Source organism: Mizuhopecten yessoensis, unplaced genomic scaffold, assembly GCF_002113885.1.
Source record: "Mizuhopecten yessoensis strain PY_sf001 unplaced genomic scaffold, ASM211388v2 scaffold7507, whole genome shotgun sequence".
NCBI lineage: Eukaryota > Metazoa > Mollusca > Bivalvia > Pectinida > Pectinidae > Mizuhopecten > Mizuhopecten yessoensis.
Genome location: NW_018407082.1, coordinates 1029586 through 1051075, shown reverse-complemented (window position 1 = coordinate 1051075; position 21490 = coordinate 1029586). Strand labels below are relative to the sequence as shown.

At 37.5% G+C, this 21490-nt stretch overlaps 1 protein-coding gene across 1 annotated transcript; it reads left to right on the top strand.

The window, feature by feature from the left end:
* Positions 1–1299: 1299 nt before the first annotated feature.
* Positions 1300–7825, top strand: LOC110453794 (glutathione S-transferase theta-1-like). The gene is made up of 4 exons (XM_021502954.1): positions 1300–1417; positions 4274–4361; positions 5238–5391; positions 6070–7825. The coding sequence occupies exons 1-4, from the start codon at positions 1306–1308 to the stop codon at positions 6421–6423; spliced, it is 708 nt and encodes a 235-aa protein (XP_021358629.1). The 5' UTR covers positions 1300–1305; the 3' UTR covers positions 6424–7825.
* The last annotated feature ends 13665 nt before the right edge of the window (positions 7826–21490 follow it).

Here is a 21490-nt window from a genome sequence, read left to right as displayed (position 1 = left end):
TGTCAGATCACTGGATATCGGTATTCCGAGGTGTTTGTGAGTTTCTTTAGTTTCCAAGTCTATCCCACCAAGCAGTATACATAAACCCTTAGTACTGACTTTCGTATTGCTTTGATACCCGATTTTTTTTAATATATCAATTTGGGTCAGGTTCGTCCATTGACACCGGGGCAGGCACGGCCCATAGGATACATGGAAAGCCATGAAATACGACGTTGCATGCATTGTGACCTCATAATTATGCTGATTCCAACGGGAACCGAACTTACACAAGGGCTGGGCACATTCGGTCATCCAATCGTTATATATCTATAACGTTATGTATCCATATATACAACATTTGATATAGCGCCCTATCTAGCTAACATAAGTCACCTTAAAGCGCTTTACAGTACATGAATATACAATTAATACAATTAGCATATACATTAATTCAATACAATTTTGTATGAGTAATTCGCAGGAGCTGCCTTATCAGGCGCTAATTCCTAGTCATATGCCACCTGGCTAATATCTCCCCATGTGTGTTTGCCTGCGTGTGTGCTGGAAATGTAATGTGGTCTGTTTGTAGCAGGACCGTGCTTCCAACAGTATCATTTATAGTGCCACCTCGCTTGAATGCTACAGCACAAATACCGCAACATCCACCCCAGACCAATTTATACTCCACCTGGGTTGATGGAGTTGTATTGGCAGGAGAAAAACACTTTCTCTGAATATCCATGCGTCGACGACTTCGGGGATCGAACCTCTGCCGCGTGGAAGGGCCGGAGTGTTAACCACTCGACCAGTCCGCCTATATTATAACACTTTCAAATCTAAGTTAATTTTAACATATGACATGCATATTCATTATTGTTCAGAACGACTTTAATAAAAATGGGCCGAAATTGCCCCTGTCCCAATATGGGGACATATATTTTGAAATAAAATCCCACAGTCTGACAGGGGTTAAGGGAGGGATGGGGGATGAAGGATCCTGGTTTAGCCCCTCAATATTTCGTAATTTCTGGGCTAATATCATATCAGTACACAACATGGGTCCTGTTCGTTTATGCGGAACAACTGGTTTGACCGTTTTTAAATGTATCAACTTCGGGTATAAATCCTGGCGGACCTACAAATGTTTATGCAGGCCTTGTAAAAGCGTTGTCAAGGCTCGTCTGAAAGCAACATCAGCTTACTAGGTCCGACCTTATTTAATAAACGAACAACAGTGGTCCGACCGGTTTGACCGTTTAAACGAAAACGCACTTTTCCGGAAATTTTATCCCGTCTATATTCTAGAGTTAGTAAATCCCAAACATGGCGTTGAAGTACTACTACGATTTGATGTCTCAGCCTTCTCGAGCTGTATATATCTTTTTAAAGATGACAAACATTCCATTTGTACCAAAACCAGTTGCACTTAGGAGCGGTAAGTCTGACCAAGTTATTTTTGTTTCGTGACATATACGAAATGCTTGCGAAAGTAGCATAATAATTTGATGATTACCGGCGCCCTATTTTCTGAACTTCGCTCGGAGTTTGGACTTTGATATCTTATTCGTGTTAAAAAGCCGGATAAACATGTTATACAAAATGTATACAACTGAACGGTTTATTTTTCACTTCTTCAGTTTTCGATTGTTTTTTTTAGCTCACCTAGTCCAAAGGACCAAGGTGAGCTTATGCCATACCGGGAGGTGGTAGGGTAAATCTTGTACCCCGTTCCCGGACTGAAACCCAGTACCAGGAATATAAAGATATTTTATAATATCTCATTAATGCGATCGTTTATATTTTTTAAAAATATAGAATAATTTCAAACATTATTTTCTAAATGTGACAATTACAAAAATGTTTATATTTATTATCTAATAATTTTGTTCAAAAGACTTCTTCTTAACCACTGAGTGGAATTTAACTTAATTTGACTGGAAACATCCCTAGGTGTTGGGGATTTAAAATTGTACAAATGGTAGGGTTGACCCCTCAGGGGCCTGAGGGGCGGGGCCAAAATAGGAGTAATTTGTCTATATTTGTTTAAGCGACTTCTTCTCTGGAACTAAGTGATAAACATCAATCCTATTTCGATGGAAGTATTCTTGGGTGATGGGAATTCACAATTGGAGGGGCTGATATAGGGAGGGGCCAAAAAGCGTTTGTAACTTGGACACAGTTAAGATCCCCACTGTATAATTATATATATGTACAATTCTGAGTATAAAGAGAGAAATGCACATATGCTACCTCGATGGCTGGCCCTGGTAGAGGGGGCGTGCTCCCCGACTGCCCCCTCTCCCCTTTGCCGAAATGTACAATGTAGACTAGTGCACTAGACAAAAATTGTAGTGCACCCTAGTGAACTTAAGTGAAAACTCTAGCGCACAAGCTTGTTAACTATAGTGTACTACGGTGTTAGCTCCAGTGCAGACTAATGTTAACTCCATATTAATATTGCACTAGGCCTACAGCATTTAACCCAGTTTTATAGTCTGAAATATAGGTTTTTCATTTATTGTAAATAAGAATGAGACGGGTTCATTCATGTAATGAACATTGATTGAATAAGGAAAATCCTACTTACCGAATTTGTCTCTTATTTCATCTACTTTAATTGTCTGTTTGTGTTTGAGGGCCTGAGTGCCCAGCTGGGCGGGTCGCTTCAGGGTGCATGTGGCCCAGTGGGGGTACAACAAGGTTGGGGAATGGATAATTGTCAAAGTTTGTATTCATATATTTCGGTGGTCTAGGTATGTTGAAATACTGCTATTGGTGGCTACTAGTCGGGGCTTGGTAAAACTCGGTTGCTCATTGATTCGTGACTACTTGACCAGTGCCCGGGCTTGGCCCACATACATCTGTACACTATCGTGACCGTGCACAGTGTTCAACTGACCTTGATTCCCTTTGTTAGAACCTTCCTTCTTCTTTTCTGGTTCTGTTTCTTTTTGGTGGCATTTAAATACCAATTATGCTAGACCACAGCTGTAACTTCATCCAAAACTACCTTTCAGCTTCTTCAGTTGGTTTAAAACACATCAACAGGCTCATGTCTTGCATAGCCTTGTCCACTCTGCCCACCATCTTGAACTCAGTTACACAGTGCCACGCCGGTATCAGAAACTGGGATTTACCTGGCAATGTCAAATACCAGTACCAGGTAATATGGAACTGAATGCCAAAACCTATATTTGCAGAACTCTTTATTTTATATATAGATATAATTTTTGAGAAAGCAAAATGGCAACAGCGCATGCTGGAGTGGCTCCTACACTTATTGATGAGTCCATTTTTTGGGGGAAGAAATCGAAAAAAAATTAACAAAAACATTTCATATTTTTAAAGGGAGAAAGTTGTTTATCATCACATTCATTCATTTAAAATTGAAAATAAAAGTGTAACATCTTTTAGTGTCTATGAGTATAATTATCCTGTTTCTTAGGTATGAATTTAAACATTCAGTTAGATTTCTTATTAAGATGACATGTTCAAAATATCAAGAAGGCAGAAAGGCCTAGCAGTCCATCTTGTGTATATTATCATTATTTATTTTTTTATGTTTAAGCAATCGATGTTTTGGCAAATGTTGTTATGGTCCTTTAACTCACATTGCTATTGATGACAAACTTAATAAAGCCTGACATGCTTTATGTAAGAGTTTGACAGCAATAGAAATGTGTGTTATAGCACCATAACAATATTTGCTAAAATATTTACATTTTGAAAGAGCAGTTATGCTTTATTTAGTTATTTCTAACAGTTTTTGACCAGCAAATCAAGTGTTGACAACAAAATAACTGATGACGTCACAATAGAGATTGATGACGTTACAATAGCAAATGTTGTTATAGTCTCATAACAACATTTGCCTTCGCAATGCATTGCAATGGAAGGATGCAGAGCAAATTTAAACATATCTATATATAATGCAAATGATGGGTGGAGCTGGGGGTGCATTTGGGTTCAGGATCCCTAATCCTCCTTTTGCAGAGAAAAAAACAGACTTTGTACAGCTTGTGTGGTGTTTTTCCATTCCCCCACAACCCTCTACTCTACCAGGACTTTGCCCATGGACCTGATAAGGATCGAGGCTGTCTTCCCCCTCCCCCTTCCTTGATCAGGTGTATTGAGGTATGACTGTGAATGCTCTGGACGATATGTCTTAGGGTGTGCCAGCAACAGTTTTGAAATTTAAAAATTTAAATATTAATATCTTTAAAATCAGTGAACAATTTTCACTCCTTGTGGAATAACTAGGTATTGATTCATTTAAATGTGACTGTTTCAGGAGAACATCATACAGATGAATACAAGAAGTTAAATCCCCTCAGTCTTGTGCCTGTTATTGATGATGATGGATTTGTGCTGACTGAGAGGTATCACAAATTAACAGATTAGTTGTCTGTGTTGCTAAAATTTTATGCTGCAATTGCAGGTTTGATGTGAAACCCTTAAATTACACGTTTTTTTTGTTTCCGCTTACAGTAAAGATTTGTTTTCCATGTCACCAGTTTAAAGTTTATTTAGAAAATTATGATAAAGTTAAATTTATTTTCATAAAATTGTTATCTTTGGACTCTATTTAGCGATAATGATTCATATAATTTTCAAGGTGCACTTATGTATAATGTAATGTGTAAGGTAGCATATAGGCAATCTGATTAAAATCATGTGTTACATGGCTTTGTTAACTTTGTACTACGCGTTCAGGCGGAGCCATGTAACAGATGATTTTAATCAGATTGGCATATAGGTAACCTTAACTCAAATTCTATTTACAGGCACGTATAATTTGTAAGGTTATTATCCATCCTTATAATGAAAGTAGAAAGTAATTAAATATGAATGAAAATGAAAAGACTGATTTTTAAAGTGTACACTTTTATAATATGTTGCAAAAGTTACCATAATAAAAATATACTTAACTTTACAAACTTAAACTGGATTTGGTCTTGAAATCTGTTTTTCTTGCTTTCCATTTGACTGCAGACAAGATATTTTTTATATAAACAATCTCTTGTTACAATCTTATTTCTTTTATGAGAAGTTATGCAAACATACTGAATGATGTAAATTATGGTAGAGTTATTTCCCTTGTATTAAAGTTTGCTATAGGGAGTGTAATTAACTCATTCACCCTTTAGATTTCATGATGAACTATTCGAACCTTTGAATTGGAAGAGTTTAAATTGTGTCTTCAGGGGTGAATAAGTTAGGTTAGCCTTACAGTTGTGTTCGTTTTTACTCTCCAGTGTTGCCATCCTGAAGTATCTGGCAGTAAAGTACAATGTAGCTGACCACTGGTATCCACGGACTGACCTCCAGGCTCAGGCCAGGGTCGATGAATACATGAACTATCAGCACATGAACACTCGCTACAATGGTGGCATGATCTTTCAACAGCTGGTCAGTGTGTGTTAGAGTATATTGTTTGTCATCAGTAACTATGTAGTATATAATCTCATCTCGACTCACCTGCCTAAAAAAACATTTTGATAAAAAGTATAATATTTTAAGTGTCACCAAATTGGATTATTCTCTACAAAAATATCTTTATTTTTGTTGTAATTTTATGATTTCAGATCAGAAAAGGGTTTTAATTTATTAGCTCTCAAGGTCCAAAGGACCTAGGTGAGCTGATGCCGTAACGTGGTGTCCATCGTCCATCAATCATTGATCGCCCTTATGTCAACAATTGAGGATTGGCCTTGGGGTCTGGCCCTATCCCTGGGATCTTATTAGGAGAACATTTTGCCATGATTGCTTAAATATCCAGGCCTCTTTATTGATTTATATGTATATACATTTTCTGTATATTGTTATTGATATAAATGTATAAATGTCATGTCCATTTTCATTATTGATACATATTTCTATTGAAGATTGTTGCTAAAACTAGTTATACATTATGTGTTGTGAGGATTTTTTTATTATTATTAAATCTGTTTTGACAGGTAGATTGTAGAAAAAATAGATTATCTGTACTTGCCCTATGTGCCTCTTCCTTTTTAAGTAGGTAATGCAAAAACATATGTAGTAAAATAAGTGCTTAATCAACACTTTTTTTTCTGTCTATATTTGTAGGTAATTATACCAAGGGCAATGCGAGCTAAAATACAATGGCCAATGGTAGAAAATGCCAGGAACAGATTAGAAAATGTTGTGTCCCATCTGGAAAATTATTTCCTGAAAGATAATAAACCCTACTTGTGTGGATCTGACATTTCTCTAGCTGACCTTCTGGGTATCTGTGAGCTGATGCAGCTGTATGCTTGCTGTGAAGAGAACATTTATGAGTCAAATCCTGTCGTAAAAGCTTGGGTAGATCGCGTGATGGCAAGAACCGCGCCGCATTTTGAAGAAGCAAACAAAATAGTAAACAGATCTAGGAGTGTCTATTCCAAGCAGAAGAAAGCACAAGAGAATGCAAAATTATAAAGAGATTTCTATCGATGTACGATGAAACCCATCCTCAAAATTTTGGTTACATATGGTAGTTGCAACATGGAATATGTCACGGCAAAATTGAAAGCATAAGACTAGCCATTTGATTGGTTTCCAGTGACAAAACTGACCAATCACTAGGCTATTACTTGTCCTTTGTAGATTCGTTAACAGAGAAGTGTCACCTGATTGAAGCAAGTCAATTATATTGTTATGTTTGTGTATGATTCTATATATGTACATCAAACAATCCAACTAATCTTCTTTTATCATCTACAAGATGGCCCACACTGAGCCTTCAATTTTGTCAAGTTGTATTCCAGGGGTTCAAAGGGCATAACCCCTAGAATTTCGAGGATGAGTAAAAACAGAATTTAAATGACATCAATTGAGGTTACAATGCATTTTCTAATTTTATGGTGCATTAGTAACACCAGGCCTAGTGAAAAAAATAACAATCATAAATAAGAATAATTGTTTACAAAAAGAATTAATTGATGATAGGAAATGTTGTTAATGGGACTTGAATAGAGTTTAGGACATAAACACAATTTCAACAATAAATATATATATAAGTAATCAGGTATGTAATTGGTGTCTAGTTTTACTCGAGTTACTAATATATTGAAAGTGAAAACAGTGGCTTGTGCTAGAATCTATGAGAACGATTTAAATCTGTGTACCTTAATGGGTAATCAAGACGTTCATATGTACAAAATGTACTTGAGTTGAGATTTATAGAAATTGATTTAATGGAATTTGATTCTCCATTTAAAAGAATTATTTTAATGTTTTATATTCTCCCATGTAAGTTTATATATACATGTTGTGTATGTAAACATAAACATAAAACCAAGCAATAAATGTATGTGTTAATATATGAGTGTTGATAAGGTAGGTAGGGTGGGGGTGCCCTAAGTTCAACCCCTGTCCCCTACTACCCCAAACAAATGAGGGCTGTCATTCAACATACCATACATAGCTTTCATTCATATAGTCAGAATGAATTTGCTTGTTGAATCAAATTCTTGGACACTGTATAGGAAGAAAAGAAATAGAATAGATGCTACCTTAATACTTCTTAAAAGTACTGTATATCCTTTTTTAATTAATCAGAAATATGACATGCTTGAGATTTTCAGTTTTTCACAATCATCAGCCTTATCAATCATCCTAAAAGCTTAAATGATTTTGTTATTAAAATGATAATCAGATTTTTTAGCAGCACTTTCCTTTTATAACAAACTTGTGTCCATTAAAAAGGTTTGAGGAGAAAGTTTTTAAATAAGTTCATAATTTTTATCAGATGCATTATTTCAAAAATAAAAAACTGTTTTCTGTAATTTTTATTAAAAAAAAATGAAAACTGGAGCTGTTTTTCAGTAAGTCTGATTAAGCTGTATTTTATCTTAGTTCCTTGATATACAGTGAATGCTGTGTAGGTGGAGGCCCGATAGTCTAGTGGTAGGACGCCGGGCTCGTGACCAAAGGTTTCAAGTTCGAGTCACGGCACGGCACTGTGTTGTATCTTTGAGCAAGATACATTACTCTGCTTGTTCCAGTCTACTCAGCTGTAAATGGGTGTCTGGTTGGGCAGATTGTAGAATGCAGCTGTAAATGGGTATGTGGTTGGACAATGCTAGAATTGTATAATGCTAGCTGTGAGCGCCGAAATGGCAGCACTGGCTGTATGCTCCCCAGGGAGTTGAGAAAGATATTGGCTGGTTGCAAAGGCCCTATAACCACGGATAATAATTTGTGAACTGCTTTGAGATGACCTACGAACTACCAGGTAGGTTGTGATGAAGCGGTTTATAAGAAACCCTGAATTAGTATAATTATTATTATAACCTCCAAGAAAATATATATAGTTCTCATGGTATACTCTTCTCGGAAGTTACATATTGGACCGATATCAATATCAGGCCTCTATGGGTTGAATATATATAATGTAGGTTAATTGTGCTACTGTTTGATCGAGGAGGTATTTTGGTAACAAATTACCTCAAATTTTACCATAATTTACATCAACTTATTCGTTATCTTTTTTTAATTGTTAATTTATAAGACAATATGTTTAACATATCCACATTAAATTGTGAAAGTATTATATTTCAATAAAAGAAATACCAATCAGGTTGAATGTTATTTGTCTCTCTGACTGCTTTGCAGTATTTCTGCTATAAGGGGAAATGTCTCTATAATTTCTGACAGCTGACTTTACTTGTTTGGCACACTTTGGCTTAGTGACTTGTTTTAGCGGTTTAGAGTGAAGACACCAGTTATTTACACTCCTTGCCTGACAAAGGAAACCAGCATCACAATTATTATTTTCTTCAATTTCTGTTTGTGTTCAAAACAAACTTAGCATTAATCATCTGTATTGATGTTTTAGTGTAATGCTGCAAATGTCCTTGCAACATTATAACCTGCCCAATGACTGTGGAAGTCAGTCAGCCATGGCCAACTATTTTTCTTTGTCGCTGTTTGCAATCAACGACACAAACGTCCGTACGTGCATCAACAATTTCTTCAAACGACATCTTCTTCTTAGCCACCAATTGGAATTTGACTAAATTTGACTGGAAGTATCCCTAGGTAGTGGGGATTCAGAAATGTAAAAATGGTGGGGCTGAGGGGCAGGTCCAAAAGGGGGCAGTTTGGCTATATTGCTTTAAGCGACTTCTTCTGTGGAACCAAGAGATGGATATCAACCATATTTGACTGGAAGCATCCCTAGGTAGTGGGGATTCAAAATTTTACAAATGGTGGGGCTGACCCCCAAGGGGGCTGAGGGCAGGCTCAAAAGGGGGCAATTTGGCTATATTGCTTTAAGCAACTTCTTCTGTGGAACTAAGAGATGGATATTAACCATATTTGACTTGAAGCATCTCTAGGTAGTGGGGATTCAAATTGTACAAAACGTGGGGCTGACCCCCAGGGGAATGAGGTGTGGAGCAAAAAGGGGCCAAAAAGGAGGCAATTAGGCTATATTGCTTTAAGCAACTTCTTCCGTGGAACTAAGAGATGGATATCAACCAAATTTGACTGGAAGCATCCCTAGGTAGTGGGGAATCAAAATTGTACAAATGGTGGGGATGACCCCCAAGGGGGCTGAGGGCAGGCTCAAAAGGGGGCAATTTGGCTATATTGCTTTAAGCGACTTCTTCTGAGGATCCAAGAGATGGATATCAACCATATTTGACTGGAAGCATCCCTAGGTAGTGGGGATTCAAATTGTACAAAACGTGGGGCTGACCCCCAGGGGAATGACGTGTGGAGCAAAAAGGGGCCAAAAAGGAGGCAATTAGGCTATATTGCTATGAACAACTTCTGTAGAACTGTGTACTGGATATTGATCATATTTGGTTGGAAGCATTCATGGGAGGCATGGATTCAAAATTGTTCAAATGGTGGGGCTGACCCTCAGGGGGCTTATGGACGGGGCCAGAAAGGGCTATTTTGCTACATTGCTTTAAGCAACTTCTTCCGTGGAACTAAGAGATGGATATCAACCATATTTGACTTGAAGCATCTCTAGGTAGTGGGGATTCAAAATTGTACAAATGGTGGGGATGACCCCCAAGGGGGCTGAGGGCAGGCTCAAAAGGGGTCAATTTGGCTATATTGCGTTAAGCAACTTCTTCTGGGGAACTAAGAGATGGATATTAACCAAATTTGACTTGAAGCATCTCTAGTTAGTGGGGATTCAAATTGTACAAAACGTGGGGCTGACCCCCAGGGGAATGAGGGGTGGAGCAAAAAGGGGCCAAAAAGGAGGCAATTAGGCTATATTGCTATGAACAACTTCTGTAGAACTGTGTACTGGATATTGATCATATTTGGTTGGAAGCATTCATGGGAGGCATGGATTCAAAATTGTTCAAATGGTGGGGCTGACCCCCCAGGCTAAGGGGTGGGGCCAAAAATAGTTAATTACTTGGAAATGGTTGAAATCCCCACCCTATAACCATATATACAGTTTCTGAGTATAAAGAGAAGAATGCACATATGCTTCCAGGATGGCTCCAGGGTCTGGCTCCATCCTTGGAGACTTAACCCCTGGGTCATAACTTTGAAACGGTTGAGATCCCCATAACCATACATAAACTTGTTGGGCATGAACATGTTGCAAGGTTTGGTCTTGGGGTCTGGCCCATTCCCTTGGATCTTAGCAAGGAGAATATTTTGCCATGATTGCTTAGATATTCAGGTGAGCGATACAGGTCCTCTGGGCCTCTTGTTATACCATAAAATTTGTTTATAGACTGTATAAAAGTGAATATCACATGGCTATAAATAATGTTTAACATTTCCAGTAGATAACCAAACTTTTTGGACATCAAACGTTGGATGTAATTTAGTAATTTAAGTATATGAGAGAGTAAGTAAAAACTAAGCTAGAATAGATAAAAGATGGATTACAGTTACTTTCGCCGTCAACGGCTTAGGGTGAGACTCGTTCTGATGAACTTTGTTTAATATATGATTTGTACATATTTAAATTTCTTAAGCAACGGTTATAGAATTTACATACAGCAGTGGACCATAGACACGGATAACTCTAGAAAGTTATATCTTAAGACTTCATAATAGTCTTATATTTGCATATTAATTGGATAAAGTAAATATATTCAGCACAAACGATGTGCCCGGACCGGAGTCGCCTAACTTTACTTACGGATTTAAGCTTAGATCTATAGGTACATAACAATGTAATATAATTCCGTGCTTGTGTAGATGCATATATGATACAAATATTGAATGAAGTCAACAAAAACATAATAGGTAACTGCATCACAAGATATTGAAAACTTGTGTCAGTTTGTATTTACGTACATGAACATTTCACGTTTTTTTTTATAGTTATAACAACTATCGATATATATAATGCAGCCTAGCGATTGGTCAGTGTCTTTTTTAACCCGAGACCAATCAAACAGCTATCTTCTTGCCTTCAATTTTGCAATAACCTATTCCAAGGGTGCTGAGAGCGTCAGTTAGGGTAACCCCTTGAGTATCAAGGATGACACAGCAGTTGTGTCACTACCAATGATGATTGTTTTGTTTTTTTGTGGGTGTTATAAACAGTAATAATAGCATAGCAATGGATGCTTTCTCTTTTCTTTTTTTTTTTTTTTTTTTTTTTTTTTTTTTTTTTTTTTTTTTTTTTTGCGAAGAGATGTAACACTTGATTATCTGTTTCGATTAATTGTTTAAGGAATTTGTCATATTTGATATGATATAAGTCATTTAATTTTCTGCCGGAGTAATCTCAGAAAAATCTCAGATACACTGATTTTATTCTGACTGCCGGACTTTCAAAAAATTTCTCTGCTGTCAGATCTATACGGTTGCAACAAATTCTGACAAGAGCGTGGAAAAAGAAATAAACTTAAAATTATTGGGAATCATAATCACTTTATCTCACTCAGTTACCTTTTGGTTGTCAAACATGTTATGAGAAATTACGTGTGGAATTTTTGATTCTGTTCTAAAATATATTGGTAAACCAAAAATACTGAATATCGTGTATAATTCCTGGTAGAACATATTAATATATGTTGAATATGAAACATTAATAATCATCCTTCATATAGGAAATATATAGTGTGCACCTCTGGCCGGTAACTATGATAGTATTATCATATTGTTTATGATATTCGTGTATATTCTCACATATTCCATATGCTTGTATAGATGTGTTACTTGAACATTGAACAGAGTTAATGCTGAGAAACCGTGTTAAGTCAAGGTATCCGGAACTTATTCAGTGTTCAGTTGAAGCCCTAAGCATTACACATGGACTGTGGGGTCTTCCAAGTTTTATTTACACTTGTATAATATATACGGTTTACAGTACATATTTCCTGCACATTACAGAAAATCTCTGTAAAGTATAGTATGGTTTTTGATTAACTACTGATAAAATAATGCAATCCGCCGGCATATCACGTGGTTATGTTCAGAGGCTGTCATTGGTCTAATGCTACTTCACTGCTCGAGCACAATATGTGGTGATATCACGTGGTAGTTTTCAGAGATAGAATTGGTCAACTGTCAGAGGACGTTAATGAGATTGCTCTGCAATTATATATCGATCTTTATATTAACATATAATATGGTGGGCAGTGTTTAGTATTTTTATTACAATACAAGGTAACCCCTGCAGATTCGAACAAATAGGTCCTCTGTATTAGACTGAGTTTAATAACCTTGTTAAATACCGAACTCGGGGTTTTCTAATAATGAATAGGAAGGTGACAAGTTCACAGCATTTTCGGGCATTGTATGACATATAAGAAGATATATATTAGCTGGGGTAGGCGAGATTTGTTTCCATATTAATTATCGAAACTCGTGTGTTACTACAATAGGTGTTTTCTTTTGTCAGGATCAGGATGCCTTTGTTCAATAGTTGAAGACAGTATGATACTGAAGGCGTCTCTTATTGTATTGTGAATCTTAGATTACTGATATAATGACTATTATCGTATAACATATGACAAACTCCTTTTACAATTAATCAAAAACTAATGATCCAGAGTAGTGAAACATATCCTTCACGAACAAAATAGGAAACAAAAGAAAGAAAGAAAGCAGCCGTTGATATGCTAGTAATACTGCTGTAAATTACTTTATAGTATAAAAGAACTCATGATCATTGGAGATAACAAAAGTGCTGGGTACAAATCAGCCAACACGACCTCATTGAAACCCGCCCCTCGGCTTTGCAGAGACATATACGTCTCTAGGCCCCGATGTATGTTTGTTTTTTATCTCTGTGGCCAAATGATATTACCATTACAATTAGATCAAAAGATGCCCAATATTTTTGGTTGAGATGTTGGAACGACTATTCCGCCAATTTGACCCCTTTTTATCCTCCCCATAAACCCCCAGCAGAATTGGATATTTTATATCCTTTGATCCTGCCCCTCAATACTTAGGAAAGTTAGACTCTATATTTCCTATCTTTTGATCCAGTCCCTCAAACCTAAGGAGAGTTGACTTCTATATTTGAATATATTTTGATCCCTCAACCCGCAGCTTCTATATTTTATATATTTTGATCTTGCCCCTAAACTAGCAGGACATTAAGCCTCTGCATTTTATTTTTCTCCAAAACTAAAACAACCTCAAAAAGCACCTCCCTCACGAAACAAAACCCGCAAACACTCTTCGTTACTACAACGATGTCGTTCGCTATCTGTTCCTCGCACGAGGTCAGAAAATACGCCGCCAACAGAAAACATACCACCGAAAAAAATCAAGATATCCAGGGGAAAGCCTGCCGGGCCCGATCTAAATGTCACTTATGGCAACGGATTGGATAACCCGACCAGCAGATATAATGTCCTGCTCGGTCTTCATGATGAGTTGGAGACGAATGCTTGAGCGCTTCACACTTCAACTCTAACCAAATCAACACAAATAAATGAATAACACAATTATCCAATGGAACATTCGTGGATTGAAGTAAAAAATTCAACTTCTATCTAAAGAACTAAACCCAGCCATATTCTGCTTACAAGGAATAATGCTGAAAGGCCCAATACAATTTCAATACTTCTCCCTCTACTGCAATATCCCAACGGAAGGCGGCAGGGCATCGGGTGGTACGGCTGTAGCTATCAGTAAAAACGTTCCTCATCGACGCATTAAGTTGAACACGACTCTACAACTGTTCCCGTTTGCGAAACTTAACACCGACAAATAACTGTCTGTTCTAGTTATCTCCCCCAAGTGCTGGCTTTGAATGTGACCGACTAAATAATAGTGTGTCCCAACTTCCAACACCTTTCGTAATCCTGGGTGATTTTGATAGCCACAATAGCCTGTGGGGCTTCCCAAACATAGACGAAAGAGGAAGTTGCGTTTTGTAACAAAAATGTCCCTACATACCTACACCCTGCCTCTGGCTTCCTTATACACATCGACCTATCTTTGTGCCACCCTTCAATTCTACTTGATTATGACTCGAAGGTCAACGATGATCCATTTGAGAGTGATCACTTTCCCATCTTTCTTAGAAACATATGGGCTCATCTTGAGGAACAGCTACTTCGATGGAATGTGCACAAAGCAGATTTGGTTCAATTCGAACACATGCGCAACGAGAAACTAATTACAGAAAAGTTCACTAACCTCGACGACCCAATCAAATCTTTTACTGAAACAGTGACTTCTATTGCCAAAATATCAATACCAAAATCCGCTCCAAAACCTACGACGTTCCTTTTATCAGAAGAACCTTTGAAAATACGCAGTAGTCGGGCAGGTGCTCAAAGACGCTACTTGAACTGTCTGACCGCTTCAAATTACAGTGATTTAAAAATTTGCCGGGCAGAGGCTCTGCGATCAATAAAGATTGATAAAAGAAATAGGTGGAAAGAATATCTTAGAATATATTCTTTTAGGAAAGAAAAAGAAAAGAAACGGCTAAATTTCAAATCATCAGCCAAAGAAAGTTACAATGAATTATTTATCCTGTCAGAACTTGCTGATGCGCTTGGAAAATCACATGACTCTGTCTCAGGTCCTGGTGATATTCCATACCAATTCCTAAAACACCTACCGGACTCATCACTAAGATGTCTTTTATACATATTCAACCAAGTCTACGCCTCTGGAAAGATTCCATATTCGTGGAAGGACTATACAATTATGCCTATTCCGAAACCGGGGAATCATGCTACTGACCCAAACAACAATCGCCCTGTTACTCTGACTAGCTGTGTGAGTAAAACTTCAGAAAGGATGATTAACACAAGACTTGTTTGGTTTCTGGAGGCCAACGATACAATATCCCCTCTTCAAAGTGGTTTTAGAGACAGAAGAGGGACAAATGATCATCTCATCAGACTCGAGACATTCATACGAGAGGGTTTCGTCAAGACGGAACACCGTGTAGCTGTATTCTTTTATATTGAGAAGGCTATTATACTACATGGCAGTATGGCATCATGAAAGATCTTCACGATCTTGGTGTGCGTAGAAATCTTCACAACTTCATGGCTAATTACCTATCAGATAGACACTTGATGTTCGTGTTGGTTCATCCTTTTCTGAAACGGCTCAACAGGAAATGGGAGTCCCACAGGGTGGAATCCTATCAGTCACCCTTTTTGGTCTTAAAATAAATGACATAGTCAAATGTCTTGGTCGGTCAACAGAATGGTCGTTATTCGTGGATGACGTGGATGAAGAACATGCACAATATTGATCGAAACTCTCTTTTATACCACATATAAAGTTCCAAGGCGTTAAACATTATGCGAGTCCTTTCTCATACTGATTGGAGAGCAGACCGTGAAATGCCATTGCGCCTATACAGATCACTTATCCGAACAAAACTTTATTATGATTCTATGGTATACAGTTCGGCGCGCAGTTCTTACCTGCAGGTGCTTGACCCAATACATAACCAAGGGCTACGACTAGTCCTTGAAGTTTTTCTAACAAAACCTGTAAAAAGCCTTTACGTGGGAGCGAATGAACCCTCGAGACCAGCAACAAACGTGTTTCCAGTCTGTAAGATCGCAGAGAGGAAGTTGTCCTGTCTCAGCTACATCCTAGTCACACTTATCCTACTCATTCGTACCTTTTAAAACATTTGTTATTCGAATGTTTTGATTTCGGACACATTCGTGATAATTACTTCCGAGTCCCGGATATGAAAACCATTTTCACTTTCTTGGACTCTAAGGTTTTATTTAACTTTTTGAAGGACATCGGTCTCTATTTCATAAACTCTGAAGCCTTTTAACCTACCTTACCCTCTTTGACGTTATCTATACATCACATTTTCCTATAGTATCTATTCATTATCTCTTTAACTTATATTTTAACCCTTTTCATATTTCAATTATTGACACGTACCGTGCTAATGCTTTTAAAAATGTTCATTTTTATCTGATTTTATCTACGCTACTCACATCGTGTTTGCTTAAAAAGTAAAATCACCATGGCCTTAAACGGCCGTAGTTGTCGATGGGCCGTTAAAAAAAAAAAGCAAACACATTTGTTATCCTGTTTCTCAACACGCATGAGAGTAAGCCTCTATATTTTACACTTTTGATCCTGCCCCTCAAACCTTGAAGAGTAAGCCTCTATATTCAATTTATTTTTTATCTTTTCCCTCAAACCTTAAGAGAGTTAGCCTATATATATTATATATTTTGATCATGTCCCTCAACCTTCGGGAGAGTTAGCTTTTATATTTTATACCTTTTGATCCTGCTCATCAACCCGCGAGAGAAAGAGAGTAAACCTCTATTTTTATATCATTTAGTCCTGCCTCTCAACCGTCTGGGGTATTGGCCTCTGTAGCTTTTAATCTATTGACCATGCTCCTCAACCCGCAGGAAAATAAGTCTTAATATTTCATATATTTTAATCCTGCCCCTAAACCGTTAGGAGAGTTAGCCTCTATATTTTAATATGTTGATTATGTCCCTCAACCCGCAAGAGAGTAGGCATGAATGTGTTATATCTTTTGATTCTGTATTCCTATGGAAATAAATTGTGCCCCTTTTCTTGCAGATTTGTTTCCGTTTTCATAGGAAATTGAATGTATCGCTGAGCTTATCAGGACTGGTAAAAAAACCTAACCAAGTCCTTCAATTTCCCATTCCGATACATCGACAATGTTGTCATTAGCACTGACCATTACAGCAAAAATAGACACTGACCATTACAGCGAACACAGGCACTGACCATTACAGCTAGCTGTCACTGACAATTACAACAAGCATAGGCATTGACAATTACAGCAAACGTAGGTACTGACCATTACAGCGAACACAGGCACTGACCATTACAGCTAGCTGGCACTGACCATTACAACTAATAGACACTGACAATTACAACAAACATAGGCACTGACCATTACAGCAAACATAGGCACTGACCATTATAGCTAACAAAGACACTGATAATAACAGCTAAAAGGCACTGACCATTAACTAATAGGCACTGACCATTATAGCTAACAGGCACTGACCATAACAGCTTACAAATGTATTGACCAATACAGCTAACAAAGGCATTGACCATAACAGCTAACAGGCACTGACCATCACAGCAAACAAAGGTATTGACCATTAGAGTAAACAAAGGCATTAACCATTACAGCTAACAAAGGTATTGACCATTACAGCTAACAAAGGTATTGACCATTAGAGTAAACAAAGGCATTGACCATTACAGCTAACAGGCACTGACCATCAAAGCAAACAAAGGTATTGACCATTAGAGCAAACAAAGGCATTGACCATTACAGCTAACAAAGGTATTGACCATTACAGCTACCAAAGGCATTGACCATTTCAGCTAATAGGCACTGACCATTACAGTAAACAAAGGCATTGACCATTACAGCTAACAAAGGCATTGACCATTACAGCTAACAAAGGCATTGACCATTACAGCTAACAAAGGTATTGATCATTACACCAAACAAAGGTATGACCATTACAGCTAACAAAGACATTGACCATTACAGCTAACAAAGGTATTGACCATTACAGCTAACAGAGGTATTAACCATTACAGCTAACAAAGGTATTGATCATTACAGCTAACAAAAGTATTAACCATTACAGCTAACAAAGGAATTGACCATTACAGCTAACAATGGTATTGACCATTACAGCTAACAAAGACATTGACCATTCCAGCTAACAAAGGCATTGACCATTAGAGCTAACAAAGGTATTAACCATTACAGCTAACAAAGGTATTGACCATTACAGCTAACAAAGGCATTGACAATTACAGCTATCAGGTACTGACCATTACAGCTACCAAAGGTATTGACCATTACAGCTAACAAATGTATTGACCATTACAGCTAACAGGCACTGACCATTACAGCTAACAAATGCATTGACCATTACAGCTACCAAAGGCATTGACCATTATAGCTAACAGGTACTGACCATTACAGCTACCAAAGGTATTGACCATTACAGCAAACAAATGTATTGACCATTACAGCTAAAAGGCACTGACCATTACAGCTAACAAAGGTATTGACTATTACAGCTGACCATTACAGCTACCAAAGGTATTGACCATTACAGCTAACAAAAGTATTGTCCATTACAGCAAACAAAGACATTGACCATTACAGCTAACAGGCCTTGACCATTACAGCTAACAGGCACTGACCATAACAGCGAACAAAGACATTGACCATTACAGCTAACAAAGGTATTGGCCATTAGGCCTACAACACTGGTGGCTAATTAATTTGTATATTTCCCTTCTCATCATGTTTACGTAAATGACACATTTTCAGACCTTTCACAAATTGATATCGTCAGCTGGTACATCTATAATAACAAAACGTAGCCAAATCGGCGATTCGGTGTTTGCCAACTCTTACACAGTTTACACCTTTGAGTACAACACCTCACTGGTCATTTGTCTAGGGAAGGTGACAGGAAACGTATCGTACTAGCCATCGGTACGTCATAAATAAACATTTATCTAACTGGTGTTGATATATGAACTTGTATACAATATCGTGTACTTGTTTTGTTGAAAGATGCACGCTTAATATCGGTTATAATGTATTTGACAGTGGATGGTTTTATCAGCAAGAGAAACCGAGTTCAATGATTCTAAACTGTAGTACATATATTTTATTGGAACAGAAACATCTAAAGATAAATGTTACCTACGTGTGCCCCATTCGTGGACATTTGTGGCCAAGGCCAACTATTTCTCTTCCGCTAATTCCAATCAATGGCGCGCGCATCAACAGCACGCTAAGAAGCACACAGATGAGAGTACAGCATGCATTTGTATCTCATTTCCGATTCACTGACATATATCAAACTATTTTTCCGGATCACTTTGATTCATTGAATTAGTGTCTTTTTCAGGAATTCAAACGGATTGCAGGCGTCAGATGGAATAAAATATTCACTTACTCGTGCTAAATCGGAACGCGTTGGAAATATACCTAACCAATTTCCGTTGCAGTGAAATAATGGAGCATTATCTGGGGATATCCTGGCTCAGACTCGACACTAAAGATATTTATTTTGAAACTAAAGATTAAAACGTATTTCTATATTTTAACGTTATCGTTTCCTGTGAACTTGATAGTGGCTTAGAAGGATTTCCAATAGTGTATGTGATCCAACAAGAAATGGTTGAATCTTACACTTGTATCTTATCATGTCCAAACTTATCACGTAACCTCCCAATATGAAGCAGAACCTTTTGCTCTCAGCAATACCACAAATATCAACATTGACCTAGGCCAGGGCCCGTATTCATGAAACCGAATATCATGCTCAAGCTGCGATTTTGTGCTCAAGCCTAATTTCTTGCATCAGTTACAAGTTGATAAAAAGCATTTTATTTTTTCAATGATTTGGGGGAAATTAAAAACACCTAAAGCCGTATACTGTTTTGAGGAATTTACTTGATTTAAGTAAGTTAAAAAAAACGAGTTTGAGCACAGAATCCGTGCATAAGCATGAGAACGGTTTCACAAATACGGACCCATGTATACATTGTGGTAATCCAAGATTAAAGATCTGAATAAATACTTCACAATGTTTATTTATCAAAGAAATATTAGTAACTTGTAATATCATTTGTTTTTAATTCATCATTGAATTATTCCTGGACCGATTTCCGATTTCTCTCCCTCCCCCTTGTCTTCCTTCCTTCTTTTTTCCTCCCTTCTTCCTTCCTTCATTGGTCGATTATATCATTAACTCCATACTTTAGTTGACTAGTATTCAATGAGTATTCTTAAGAGTTAATTTGACTTTCCCTTGCCTTATGAACAGGCACTCAATTTTAGCTATATATAATTTTACGATTTATGACCGGCTACAATACCCGTAGCAGATTTCGGTAATCTATTACGTCATATTTAAACTTTAATTGTATTTTAATAATCGTTTGCAATATTGGAATGTTGTTGTTTGGACTGTCTTTCTATTGGTCGGTATCACAGGTATATGGTACGTGAACAGTGACGTCAATTTAAGTCTTTTCGTTAGTAATAATATACAACATTTATATAGCGCCCTATTTAATTTGTAAAATTACTTTAAAGCGCTTTACAACATATGAATAATAGTAATAGTTATAATTGTGAAACAAAAACAAATGCTTACAATCACTTTTATACATTTAAGCAAGCAATGGGCACATAATTGAACAAATAAAGGGTTGTATCTACATGACGTCTTTGCAGAGACCATAAAATGCAGACGTGAAGAGGTGAGTTTTGATGTCCCTCTTGAATTTGGCCAGGGTATTTGACTTTCTAATAGCAGATGGTAAGCTTTTCCAAAACGTGGCTGAAACCCTCCCAAAGCACCGGTTTCCATAAGTCACAGTACGAGATTTTGGGACTCACATTAATGATTCTGACTCCGATCGTACTGATCGTAACGGCTGATACAGGGTAACAAGCTCCTGTAGGTACTGAGGAGCTGTTCCATTCAGTGCCTTGTATGTGCACACCAAAATTTTGTACTGCGACCTGTATCGTACAGGTGACCAGTGCAAAGAATATAGCACATGTATGATGATCTCTCTCTTTCGAGTACGATTAGTTAGTTTGTCAGATATTCCGTCTTTTCGTATTGCAGAGTTATCTGCTCTTGTGAGCAGGTATTGATTGTTACGTCATTTGTTAGTGAGAGTAACATCATCAATTTTTGAGAAACGACGTTATTTTCTCACACAAACCAATGACGTAACAATCAATACCTGCTAAAAAGAGAAGATAACTCTGCAATACGCAAAGACGGAATACCACAGAGCAGGGCGTTACCATAATCCAACCGAGAGGTAACAAGTGAATGCACCAAAATCTTGCATGCATCTTCAGTTATAAACTGCCGAATACAGCCGATGTTCCTGATCTGGTAGTAACAGGATTTGGCAATAGCGTCCACTTGTTTTCTCCATGTTCAGTGAACTATCAAAGTATACCCCTAGGTTTTCAACAGCTGGGACAGTCTCAATAGTTCTGGCACCGACCTTGAGCTGGAGAGCCATTGTTTGCTGACACTTTGGGGAA